The sequence below is a fragment of the Otolemur garnettii genome, unplaced genomic scaffold (genome assembly GCF_000181295.1).
Source record: "Otolemur garnettii isolate 467f Iridium unplaced genomic scaffold, OtoGar3 scaffold00011, whole genome shotgun sequence".
In the NCBI taxonomy this organism is placed as follows: Eukaryota; Metazoa; Chordata; class Mammalia; order Primates; family Galagidae; genus Otolemur; species Otolemur garnettii.
Window position 1 is genome coordinate 2,911,318 of NW_003852406.1, and position 13,541 is coordinate 2,924,858.

Consider the following 13,541-nt stretch of genomic DNA (forward strand, 5'->3'; position numbering starts at 1 on the left):
ATGGAGAAGGTCATCATGAATGTGACATGAGCAAAACATAAATAAAAATAAAGAAAGAAACCTGTACTGTGTTTATGCCGCTAAGATTTCACGGTTGTTTGTAACTGCATTATGGAGTTGGGCATCTGGGCCAGCATCAGTGAAAAAAGGGAACCAAAGAATTACAACGATCATTCTCTGCTTTCTGGTAGTTAAGAATACTAAAAATCATGAATTTCTACCTGCTCATAGATTTACAGAGGTATAAAGGTGCAATTCTGTTAAGGAAAGAAATAGCAAATTATATTTAGGTTGCTCTTTCAGGACTCTGTAAATATTCAATGAGGTATTTTTAAGCAAGTATTTTGATTCATAAACACTATTTACTTTTCTTGGCTTCACATAACAGTAAAATTTCATTGAAAAATTACTTAGCAGAAAATGTATAATTTGTTTTATTTTAATCAAAATATTTCTTGGATCATTCATTTTCATGGCTATTCCTCCCACTTAAATCTCATTTTGGAAGAATATTTTTTTCGATAATTTGTTATAACAATCACTTGAGATTAAAATATTAACAGAATCCAGACAGAATTTATAAGCAAACACAAAGCACAGGCAATATGAGCTCTAAAATATACACTGGAGAAACTTTACAATATAGACTTGCCTGTGCTTTAACCCAGGGGATCATGCTAAGACCCTGGCCTACATTTTCCTGTAGTGGACCCCCCCAGAAAAAGTTTTTAGAAGATAATTTCAGGCTCATAAAGATTTATTAATAGACAAAGCCAACCTGTATGGAAATATTAATATCAGACTTATAAATGGAGAAAACAAGAGACCATCAAAGAGTGGCCAGAGGCTTCAAAGAGTCTCCCTACAACCTGTCACGGCACCTAAAATCCTATCATTAGTGTTTTTCCCTTTAACTCTTGAAGGGTTTTGTTTCTCTGAGGTCTCTCAGTCATAAAATGCAGATATCCCCTAGAATGGAAAATATCCAGAGGTCCTTCCTAAATACTTATAAGAAGGATGACTCTAACAGAAAAGGACAGGCAAGGGAAAACCATACTGAGGAGCAGGGGACTCAGTTGAATGGTGTGAGTATGGAGATAATAAAATCACGGCCTAAAATAAAAGGTAGCAGATGACCAACTGCTTACTAAATTAGAATATCTTTTCTGAACACCTACTACCTCCAAGACATTGTGCCAGGCACTATGCAAGGTGCAGAAATACATCAGGCAGAATGAATGTCTTCATGAAGTTTAGAGTCTAGTATGGAGCCAGAAAATGAATGGGTGTTAGATCCAGGGAGCTAATAAAAGCGTAGCCTATGTTCCTCCTCAGCTTGTCTGGTAGGGGTCCAGGGAGCTCAAGGTCACTCAAGTGAAGGGCACTATGAGATTGAAGGGTGTGAGATCTAGAGAAGAGGAAGCAAGGATGAAATGAATGATGAACCTATAAAGCCATTCTCTTCTTGGTAAAAATTTCTACTCTTTAGCGTGAGAAGAGATTACAGGCTTTGATGCCTGGAGTATTTTATGCCCTTCCACCAAATAAAAAGAAACATAAATTGGATCTCAGATAATTAGTTTGTTACATTGCTTTTTGGTTTTGAGATTTTTGTTTGTTTGTCTTTTTAAAACACTTACCATCAAACCTTGCAAGTCTGCTAATATCTGCTCCAAGTTCTGAGGTAACTGATAGTGCATGGCGGACTTTAAGGTTCGTTTCACTGTGAAATTAATGACACGACATGAATTTTTATGTGAACCAGCCTAGCAGCTTCTTATCAAAGTGATCAGCAGCATTAGCAAAACCCAGTTCAAGAGATCTAAGAAATCTTCCTTTGAATGACATTCACACTTCTTACACTGTCTGGAGAAAGTGGGAGGGGTGTCTCAATCTCCTAAGAGTTGGCATTGCACCCACCACACATCTGTATAACAACACAGTAATCTGTTTTGCAGTTTGAAAGAACAGAGGACATAAATATGGTTTCATTTGAACCCACTCAGACATCATGCATGAGTTACAAAACACATTAGGAGTAGGAACACAGTGGCCAAATGGAGGAAGCCAATATCACTCCAGAGTGCACTATCTACATAGGAGTTTCACTTGCAGAAGATGGTCATGGCTAATTTCACAGTAGCTCAAATTGAAATGGGAAAAGGAATACAGCTTTCTTTTTCTTTGAAAATCAATCCAAGAAACCCATAAGTCTAGGACAGACAACCAGACAAGCTCAGCAGGCCCAAGTGAGCTGGTCATAGTCTCATAGGTAGGACCACACATCAATTGGACAGATGGCTGGTGATAAAATGGCCAGCAGTGAAGATTCTATGGCCTTTCATCTACCGTAGCTTAAGGTCATCTGTTCAAAGTTCTCTCTTTCATGGAAACATTTAATATTGGGTTTATTCATTCCTGTGATACTTTGCTAAGAAGAACATTTTCCAGTTCCATCCATGTAAACATGAAGGAGGTAAAGTCTTCGTTTTTCTTTAGGGCTGCATAGTATCCCATGGTGTACATATACCACAGTTTATTGATCCATTCGTAGATTGATGGGCACTTGAAAGTATCACAGGAATGGAAGAAAAAGTATCCAATGTACACAGCCCTTTTATGAAACTAATTTATAGCTCTCAAATGAAAGATACATCTTAATTCTAGCCCAAAATTAGGGGGAGGGGGTGGGAAAGGGGAGGGGAGAAGGGCGGCTGGGTGGTGGGAGGGTGACCGGAAAGATCACCTATATATCTGTCTAACAAGGGTATAAGTGAACTTTTCTAGAACTAGAATATAAATGTTTTGACACAATGACTATGCAAATAACATGAAATTTATGTGAACCAGCTTGATGAAAGTATTTCAAAATATATATGAAAACACTAAAAAATATATATATATTGGGTTTATTCAGCCAACAAATTGAGTACATACCATAGTCACCCAAGATACTCAATGCTACCCTAGAGAATTATTGTCCTCTTGAGGGAAGCAAGTGGTAAGTAAAAAATCAAATATCACTATGTGGCATTACATGCCAGCCCATTAAATAACAGACTTTAGAGAGCCAACAAGCAGATACCCAAGAGAGCCGTCTACAAATGAGTTTCACAATGGTGTAGGAAAATATGAATCTAATTCAAGGAATACCCACTGGTAAAATAGCTTTCTTCAGGAAACACTAAGTTAGAAGTATAATTAAGTTAGCTTGTTTAAAAGTAATCTTATTAACCAAAATCTGCCAATTCCTAGGAGGCAGAGATGAGTAGGATTGCAAAGGTCGAGAAGGTGAGGCAGAAACTGAGCTGGGGCTTGATGAACAAGACTGAAATAAGTGGATATAGAGGCTACAGGACCAACATGTACATCCAATTAAGCAACTGTCCAGATAATCAAAACGGTCAATCACACAATCTAGTTTTTAATGCTTCTCCAAAGTGTTGAAATGATGTCATTCATCAGAGTTCAGCATCATTTTGATTACTTCCTCAGGATTCTCTCTGATGTCTCACTTCTACCTTCTAACGTGAAAACTAAAAGGGTAAGAAGAGTCACATACGCTTCACTGATACTTAATAAAATATTTTTTAAGACTCCTGATTAATGCCTTTGGTGTCATGCCACACTCTTCCTTAATCTGCCTAAGTTTCTCGATAAACTTCTAAGTGATATTCAGCAAAAGAAACAATACAAAAAGATCCTGTGTACTCTTTACTCAGTTTCTCCTAACAGTAATATCTTGAAAATGTGTAATACAATATTACAACCAGGATATTGAAATGACACGAGATTTCCATCACCACAAGGGCAACTTGCCCTTTGTAGTCACACCATTTTACCACCTGGCAATCAGAAATCTGTTCTCCCCTTCTATAATTTTGCTTGTTTAAGAGTATCTTATAAATGGAATCATATAGTACATGACTTTGGGATTAGCTATGCCATATAATTCTCTGAAGATTTATCTAAATTGTTCTTTATATCAATAGATCATTCTTTTTAGTAGCTAAGTAATAGATATGGATGTTCCACGACCACTTAATTCAACCATCCATTTGTTGAAGGATATCGAAGTTGCTTTCAGTTTGGGAATGTTATAAATAAAGATTCCATAATATTCGTGTATAGGTCTTTGCATAAATGTAAGTCTTCATAGCTCTAAAATAAATGGGAGTGAAATTGCTGAGTTGTATGGTAGTTGCATGTCTAGCATTAGTCATTAAGAAACTGCCAAACTGTTTTCCAGAGTGACTGTAGCACTCTTTACACTTCCACCACAAATGTATGAATTATCCTGTTTCTCTACAACCTTGCCAGCATTTGGAGGTGTCACTAATTTTTATTTCACAGTATAAAAATAGGTCTGCATTATGATAGTTCTGCATTGTAGTTTTTATTTTGATTTTCCTAATGGCTAATAAAGTTGTTGACCACCTTTTCATGTTTTTATTTGTCATCTGTATATCCTCTTTGGTGAAATATCTTTTTATGTCATTTGCCCACTTTCTAATTGGATTTTCTTTTTTTACTGCTGAATTTTGAGAGTTTTTAAAATATATTTAAGATATAAGTCCTTTCTCAACTAGATGGTTTGATGATATTTTCTTCTGGTCTGTAGCTTACCCTTACAACCTCTTAGCAAGGCCTTTTACAGAACAAAAAATTTTAATTTCATAAAGTCCAGTTTATCACATTTTCTTTGTATCAATCATGCCTTTTTGGGTCAAGTCTAAGAACTCTTTGACTAGCTCCAGATCTCAAAGATTTTCTATTTTTTCTACAAGTTTTATGTTTTACATCTGAATTCAATTTTTTAATAGTTATAGGGCTATTCAAATTAACTGTTTCATATTGAGTTTATAGTTTATTTTTTTGAGAAAATGATCCATTTCATCTAAGGCATCTACAGTGTTTGCAAAGTATGTTTATTATGCTTCGAATGCCTTCAGGATCTAAAGTGAATTCCCCTGGTTCATTCATGATATTGCTAATTTGTGTCTTCTCCCTTTATTTCTTTGTCCATCTTCCTAGAAGTTTGTCAAATGTATTGATATTTCCAAAGAACTAGCTCTGTAATGTTGGTTTTCTTTATTGTTTTTCTGTGTTTTCAATTTTACTGACGTTAACTCTTTATCATCTCCTTATATCTGCCTGCTTTGGGTTTATTTCGCTATTTTTTAGGTTCTTAGGATGGAAGATTGGATGATTGATTTGCAACTTTTTCTCAAGTGTATGCCCTTAGTACTATAAATTTTTCTCTCAGCATTGTTTTAGCTGCGTCAGAAACTGTTCTGCTCAAACCAGGGTTAGGATCACACAGCCTGAACTCTATTCAAATAGCTCAATATGGCAATGATTTAGGGGACACACTGGTTAAAACCCTGGGCTCTGGTATCAGACTGTAGGTTTCAGTCATAGCTTCACTCTTAGATGTTCTGAATAAATTATTTAGCCTTTCTAAGCCTTGGTTTCATTGTTTATACAATAGGACAATATAGTGCCTACATCAGGATTAAAGGAAAAAAAATCTATCTATAAAACACACATATCTAGCTTCTTTAAAAGCATTCAATGAATGGTTTTATGCCAGACAGACAAATTAAATCCTCTGAAACAGAACTACTAGATGGCATATAACTAAGTTCTAAATTAATATCAATGTTAAAACTGAATCATGTTCTGTTTCTCTCTTCTGTCTCTGTGTCATTCGACACGATTTCAAAATGTTGCCTTTTAAAGTAGTATCAGTCCTTCCTTCAGGGAATCTTGACCTCTACCTCTCTCATTTTCCTTAGGAAAATCACTTGAAATTAAAACTAATAAGAAAACAAAAACTTCTAAGGAATCTCAGTGGAATCCCTATGTAAAATTATTCACATATACATGTTTACCTCACTATTTCAGAAAGAAAAATAAATTCAAGATAAAAGATAGAGAAAAGACAGCTTTCATCATTATTGCAAAGTAATTAACAACGCATTTTCCAATTTAGACTCCTATATCTTCCAAAGACAATAACAAATAATGTTTAGGTTCTATTTCTAAGACACTACTTTTAAATAAATTACAAACCAACCTGATTAATTATTTTAATTTTAATAACTTACCCATCAAGCTCGGCAGTTTCAATATAACAGAGACCATGCGGCTCACTGCTTGATAGGAGAAGCAAATCAGCCTATTTGTAAAAATCATAACAAAAGAACACGTGAGAAGGGAAGGTTGGTTGAAAGTCTTCTATGCTCTATCACCTCTCCTCTACTAATGACACAATAGAGCCTCAGAAATGAAGTAAAAGAAGTGAGCTCTTATTGTACCCCCGTATCATACACCTGTACCTACTTTATGTGCCCCGGCCGTCACAACATAAACAAGGGAAGAGGATACCATATAGATAGTTAGCCACTTGATGTACCTTTTTTGAAGTATATAAATGCTATTTTCATGCTTTGATAATTACTAATGGAAAAAATAAAACTTTCATTAAATAACTGGAAATACTTATATGCACAAGCTTTAATTACCTGGTGCAATCCATTAAGAACAGGAAGCAGGAAAAAGACATCAGGAAAAGACAGAAGGAAAACAGAAAGAGGAAACTGAAAAAAAAAATAGAAAAAAATCAGAGAAGCAAGGAGGTAAAAAAGAGAGAGAAATTAAAAGAAAAGCAAAATAAAAATGATAAGAAAAAGAAAAAGATGGGGAATGAAGAAGGGGAGCAATAAGATGCCATGAGGGCTACACAAGAGACCAAGATGGACTCAAATATGTGGTAAAAGATGATGAAAACAATTCAGAGACTGAACAGTTTAATTTTTTTCAGAGACAAATAGTTCTATTCTGTTGTCCTTTTGAGCTTTGGAAACCACCTATCACAATTCAGCTTTAGAATTCTGGTAGGTTTCCATATTGGGAAACTGTTTATCTATTTTATTTCAAACTTCTAATTTTATTTGAAAATATATGTTTTTATTAAATTCCTCTGAAGAATGTGTTTAAAAAGAGTTAAATTTTAGCAATTTTATTTTGAGACATTAGCCTAACAATTTTCTAGCTATGTCTGAATGTATAATTGGCACTCCAAACATGTGGAATTTTCTTACCCTGTTTTTTAAAATACTAGAATTGCTTCATTCTCGGGCCTAGAGATTAAATTTAGAATCAACCCATTTACTGCATTGTCTCAAGCTTTTAAACTTCTAACTCAAAAATAGGCTGTGCCTGTTTGTGTGTGTGTACAGTTTTGTCTAAATTGGGATAAAACAAAGCTGGAAAAAAACTCACTGACAGCCCCTAAAGGAATTTGCATTATCAAGGCTCTTCAGCAAATCTAAATGAAAACAGAAGCTTGTCAAGGCAGCAATTTTCTGAATTGTCACTCTGAGAACAGAACAAACCCATAAGAAGGACACATCAAATGTGCATGAGACTCGAGAGCCAAAAATTACTCATCTTGATTTTTTTTTAATTTCATATTGTGAGGGTAAAAACAATTAGATTACAATTTTGCATTTGTTAGGTAGAGTCCCTACTGTACTTGCGTCCCACATCCAAAAGGGGTGCCATATACCCTTATATTGTGGCCATTAACTGAGACCACATCAATCCTCCTCCCTCGTCCCTCCTTCTCCTCCCTTCATCCCTGTCCTCTCTCCTTTTTTCCCTCTCTCCTCATCTTGAATTGAATTGAGAATTACTCCTATGGGGATGTGTATTATTAGTTCATCTAGTGGCTTCACATTAGTATTGCGTACATTCAATACTCGTTTTTCCAGTCTCATGATAAAGAAGAATGTATTTCAACTCCATCCAGATTAATACAAAAGATGTAAAGTCTCCATTTTTTTTAATAGCTGAATAGTATTCCATGGTTTACATATACCATAGTTTATTAATCCATTCATGGGTTCATGGGCACTTAGGATGTTTCCACAGCTCGGTGATTGTGAATTGAGCTGCAATAAACAATCTGGTGCACACGTCCTTACGGTAAAAGGATTTTTTTCTTCTGGGTAGATGCCCAGTAATGCGATTTCAGGATCAAATGGAAGATGTTTTTTTGTTTCTGTTTTTGTTTTTGGGTTTTGTTTTTTGTTTTTTTAGTTCTTTGAGGATTCTCCATACTTCCTTCCAAAGAGGCTATATTAGTTTGCAGTTCCACCAACAGTGTAAAAGGGTTCCCCTTTCTCCTCTTCCATGCCAGCATCTGCAACTTTGGAACTTTGTGATGTGAGCTATTCTCACTGGGGTTAAGTGATATCCAGAGTGGTTTTGATTTGCATTTCTCTGATGATCAGGGATGATGAGCATTTTTTCATATGTTTGTTAGCCATTCATCTGTCTTCCCCAGAGAAGATTCTGTTTATGTCTCTTGCCCAGTGATCGATGGGATTGTTTGCTCTTTTTTATTGTTGTTGTTCATTAATTTGACTTCATCTTGATTTTAAGGGGAAAAAGTTTTTGAAAATTCATGTTGATCTTGTTCCCCATATTTAAATTTCTATGCAGAAAGGCATAAGTCACCACAGCAATAGACTTAAATGCTGTTTAGGCCTATGCCTTTCCTCCCCTGAGCTTAAAAAGCTCATTTTAAACAAAATCCTGAATTCCCTAACTCTGATCTGTGTGACTGAAAATAGTTATGACATACTGAGAAAGATACCTGTTTGTACCTAGGGTTGCTTTCCTTGGAAACTGCACAGTAAAAATGATCCACTGTTACTGTCTAGTACTGTGCTTAGCTGCGTTGAGTTTACTCACACTGTGCTAACAAGGGATGGAGTCATCCACCGCTGCCTCAGAGCATGTGACCGAGGCACCACCGCCATCTGGTGGCTGTTCATCTCCTGAGCAATGACCCAACTTCTCCCAGGCCAACCTCAGTGAGTTCTAGGCTAAAAGAACTCCTCCCAGCCACCCAAAGCCCTGAGACCCCTACTTTCCTACCTTCTGCCTTTCTCACTTCCTTCCATCTCTTCCATTGCCAACTTTTTCTCTGATGACCTCTGAAACTTCCTCCTGTTTTCCCACTCCTTTACCTGTGTCATGCCCTCCTCTCATCCATCCTCCCTTCTCCCTCCCCTACTGCTGAGCCTTGCTATTCCCTTTTGCTAACTTGGTTGTTAAATTCATTGCTATTAAACGGGGGGGGGGGGATGTGAAGGGACGGGACCAGCTGAATAAGTGGTCACGTACTCATCATCATGCAAGCAGCCCTCCTCTTTTCTAGTGCTGCTAGAAATATTACTGCACTCAGTAATAGTTCTGAAAAGGAAAGGCCAAGAGAGCTGAGTTACAACCCTGCTAAGTCCCTCATCATCCTTTTGCCAGAGGCACCAAGCCAAGAGCACAGCAACATGTAGGTCTCAGGATTCACCCACCCCATACCTCTGTGAGCCTCAGAGCAGACCTCCTTCAGCTGACTCCTCTGGTAAATCTCAGGGAACCCAGTTCCTAGTTGACCCAGAAACTTGTATTCCAGTGATCAGTGTTTATGACACCAGTAGCTGATATTTAGGGAGGGTTTCCTATGTGTCCTACTATCTTAAGAGCTTTATCTGGGATATTTTATTTAATTCTCACAGAAATCTCTCAGTGAGTTTTATCATTGTCCCCACTTTACAGATGAGCAAAATAAGGCCCAGAGAGTTTCAGTAACTTGCTCAAGGCACACAGTTAGTAAGCAAGGGAATCAATATTTGAATCCAGGATGTCTGAGCCATATACTACAGGGGATACTATTATAAAATGAGTAAAAGCTCCCTTGCCTCAAGGATTTTATAATCTAGTAAAGCCACACTATGATAAGGGTCTTATTAACAAAGGGAAAATGAGAGAGAGAGAACATTGGGCTTGTAGCTGAGGAAGGGCATCATGGAAGATCCTGGATTCAGTGAAAGGCAGGCAGAGGTACTAGGAGGAGTAAAGAAGAGGAAAAGGGCAGTGCCTGTGGCTCAAAGGAGTAGGGCGCCAGACCCATATGCCGGAGGTGGCGGGTTCAAACCCAGCCCCGGCCAAAAACTGCAAAAAAAAAAAAGAAGAGGAAAGGTAGGCCAGGCAAACAGCTGTTCATTCCAACCAATAGGAGTCCACAGACCGCTATTTTTACTTTCTTCTGTCAATTCTTGGTGCCATTTCCCCTTGCTCTGCCAGGAACAGCTCAGCTATGTCTCCCACAAGGGAGGCAAAGTTTACCAACACAACACTCCTCCCCACCCCCACTTCCACAGGCCCCAGAAAGCCCAAGCAGCTGCTTCAGGGAGAACCAAAGCGAAGAATCCACTAAACTTCTTCAAGTCTCAGAGCCAAAGACATTTTCCTTATAGGTTTATTGGGCATAATTTATGTTTACTGAGTTACCAAAAAACAAAAAGGCAAAACCTCAAGTGATGATAACACCTTAAAGCTATACAATTCTTTAAGGATTTACAAAACACTCATAATTGTGTCATTTTATTCTCTCAGCAACACTGTAAGTGATAGTGTTCCAGTGGAACAAATGAGGAACATGAAGAGATGATATCTAGCCCACCAGTGAGGACCACACCCACCAAATCAACTAAAATTAACTAAACTCGTGTGAAATCTGTGGGCTGTCCAAAGTCACAGTGAGAGTGTCGTCACCTCTAATGGGGGAACCCAAGACTCTAAGAGATCTAACATCAAATTCATGGACACACACTTTAGACTCCATAGCTAGAACTAGACTTCAGAACTTCAAATCCCAAAGGTACGCAGTTTCCTCTGGGAAGCCACTAATCGCTGAACTTCAACTACGAAAAACAGAAAGTGTTTTGCATCGTTTTGTTTTGCTTTGTGGGGGTTCAAAAACCAAAACTACAATGGTGAAAGAATATTGGGATGGCAGCTCCATAGCCCGATGGAAAGATAAATTTTTAGAGTTAATTCAAACACTTGGATCTCCTTATATTTTTTTAAACCATGCCAACACACAGAGTTTTTCATCTGCTTTATTGTCTACAATACTATCTTCTTTTTCAGTCCAAAAATAAAAATCCAAAATAGCTCATGAATTGAGTAAAATATCAGAATGAAATTCTAAAAATGAAAAGTCTACCAGGTTATTGGCAACATGTTTTTAAATTCACATTTCAGACCCAACAAATGCATGTTCATTATCTACTAATATGTACTGGCTTTGATTTTTCTAATTGAATTGATTTGAGAATAAGAGATGGTGATGGTGAGGAAGGAGGGAGGGAAATAATAATGGATATCATAGAATTTATCTGCAGACAAGCTCTTCCTCTGTCCAAAAAAAAATCCTTGCCTGCGTATTTCACCCACATGAATTGATAATTGCTTTCAAACACTGGCCATTTACCTTTTTTATGTAAAAAGAATATTACTCCATTATCTGCTACTCCTCTGGACTTTAGCAAGATGCTTTTCTTCCATAAAATTTAGAAAAGTATTCTTTAAAAATCTTTCTCTGGAAATTCCCAACTTTCTACAGACATATATTACAGTAGAGATATACACTTTGTAATACATATGGAGAGGAGTGGAGAGAGATTTCCAGCAATAGGTTGAAACAAGTGACTCTGACTTGAAGCTATAAAACTTAAAATACACATAATAAGGACGGCAATTAGACCACAAAAGTGTGTCCAAGAAAGGTGCTGGAAAGGAATATAGGAGATGCCCTGATGGGTCAAGATAGCATGAAAGCCCATCCCTGGTTAAGCCTAAAGTTAAGGTTAAATTAATCTTTCTGGCCCACTCAGTTCTGAGAAGTGAAATTTTCAATTCCTATACCAGAAGAATGCCTTGGTTTTAAAAGAAAAACTTTACTGCAGCAAACACCTGAAACACAGCATTTTCTTTTTTTTTTTTTTTTTTTTTTTTTTGTGGAGGGGGAAGGGGGAATTTTTTTCAGACAAACTGAACAGCTAAATTCTCCTAATGTCCAAATATGCTCATGTCCGGCAAGGACTTTCTTTCTACCACTAGCTAAGAAAGGCAAAACAAACCAAGAGCTCTGCTGTTGAGGAAAGGAGAGGGGCACGCCTGGATCCCAGGGTCCCGGCTCCGGCGGATCAAGAACTCTGCAGTATGTTTTCCTAACAGTAGTTTACTTGGTTCCTCTAATGCAAGTCAATATCATTGTGATATTGGAATCATATTCTGCATTTTCCTTTGGTCACAAAATAAAACAAGGAGCTCTGGAAATTCAGCCCAGAATTCAGTTCCTGCAAGCCCCTGCCAGCGGATACCAGAGAACAGGAAGTACTCCTTTGGAGTACTCCTAAGTGACTACAGCAATTCACCTACAAGAACATGTGCTTGTTCTTAAAAATGGTTTCATAGGTGCTGACTAGCTAGACATGGAAAAACTTTGAATAAAATTACCTAATCAAGAGGCACTGCAGTTTGAGGAGTTGGAGAACTCCCATACTTACCTATCCAAAGACAAGACCAACAGAACTATAGTTTTAGGAGTCAAGCATAGAACAATGAATATACTGTATTGATTCAGTATAGTGTGTGTGTGTGTGTGTGTGTGTGTGTGTGAGATCTTTTTATTGATAAAGACTGGGCTTCAGGTCTATGAGCCAAATGGGCTTCCTTATGCTTCACCCCTGTTATAAAGACTCATGGTGCTGTAGACACTGGAAGCTCTAAAGGGCCCCAGTTCCCACCATGGGAATCGACACCTGTAAAATTGAAGACTGGGAATAGCAAAGCAAAACATAGTCTCTGCTTCTTCCAGAGCCCAAAGAGAACAGGAAGGCAGGAGGCAAAAGTTCTATTGAACAGCACTGTGATGCCTGGATCACTGACTTCAGGAGAACCTATACACATATGTGATTCATTTTTAATTCAACGCTAATGATGCACCCATGGAGCGGTTTCCTTCTACCTGCCACTTGCACTTGTACTTGCCTTCTGTGTGTCATTTCACAGAAGCTTGTGCAATAGCTAGCAAGCATACATACTATCATAGAAAATATAACTAAATTAAAACAAAGACCAAGGGAAATACAAATTAGAATATCAATGCTAGACGGCAAATCTGTGTCTCCAATCTTACAACTCCATGACACCTCATGACCAGCATTTCTGTGCTCCAACTTGCTCTCGAGCACTGACGTTCTAACTTGTATCTCCCTTGGCCTTTGACATCCAATCTAGCTCGGGCTCCTTATATGTAGAACAGTTTGCCAAGTTCACATAATCCATGAATTTTTTTGTGAGACACAATTTAAATTCATTTCTTAGCTTATTTTTCAGTTCATTAAAGATTAGGATCAATATCCTAGAAGGTGATGTCTGTTAGATAAAAATATCCTATAAGTAAAATCAAGGCAGATACAGTATTAGTGCACTGACAGGGACTGGGTGAGCACTGAGTCTTTCCCACATTCCTTCAGTAATAGTAAACACTTTATTTTCTTAGCCTTGGGTTTCTATGTGTCAAATCAAGGGGCTGGCCCACCATAGGATCACCAAGATCCCCTCTACACTGTGATTATCAGTCTAAGCTGACATGGACTGCAAGATTCTTTTTTTTTTTT

At 37.5% G+C, this 13,541-nt stretch overlaps 1 protein-coding gene across 1 annotated transcript in view; it reads right to left on the reverse strand.

The window, feature by feature from the left end:
- Positions 1-13,541, reverse strand: part of ATP8B4 (ATPase phospholipid transporting 8B4 (putative)) — a 240,815-nt gene that overhangs the window by 110,396 nt on the left and 116,878 nt on the right. Inside the window, exons 8-9 of the mRNA XM_023509982.1 lie at positions 6,111-6,181; positions 1,641-1,723 (exon numbers count right to left, since the gene is read on the reverse strand). Of these exons, the coding sequence (XP_023365750.1) occupies positions 1,641-1,723; positions 6,111-6,181 (154 nt within the window). The remainder of the gene's footprint in view (positions 1-1,640; positions 1,724-6,110; positions 6,182-13,541) is intronic.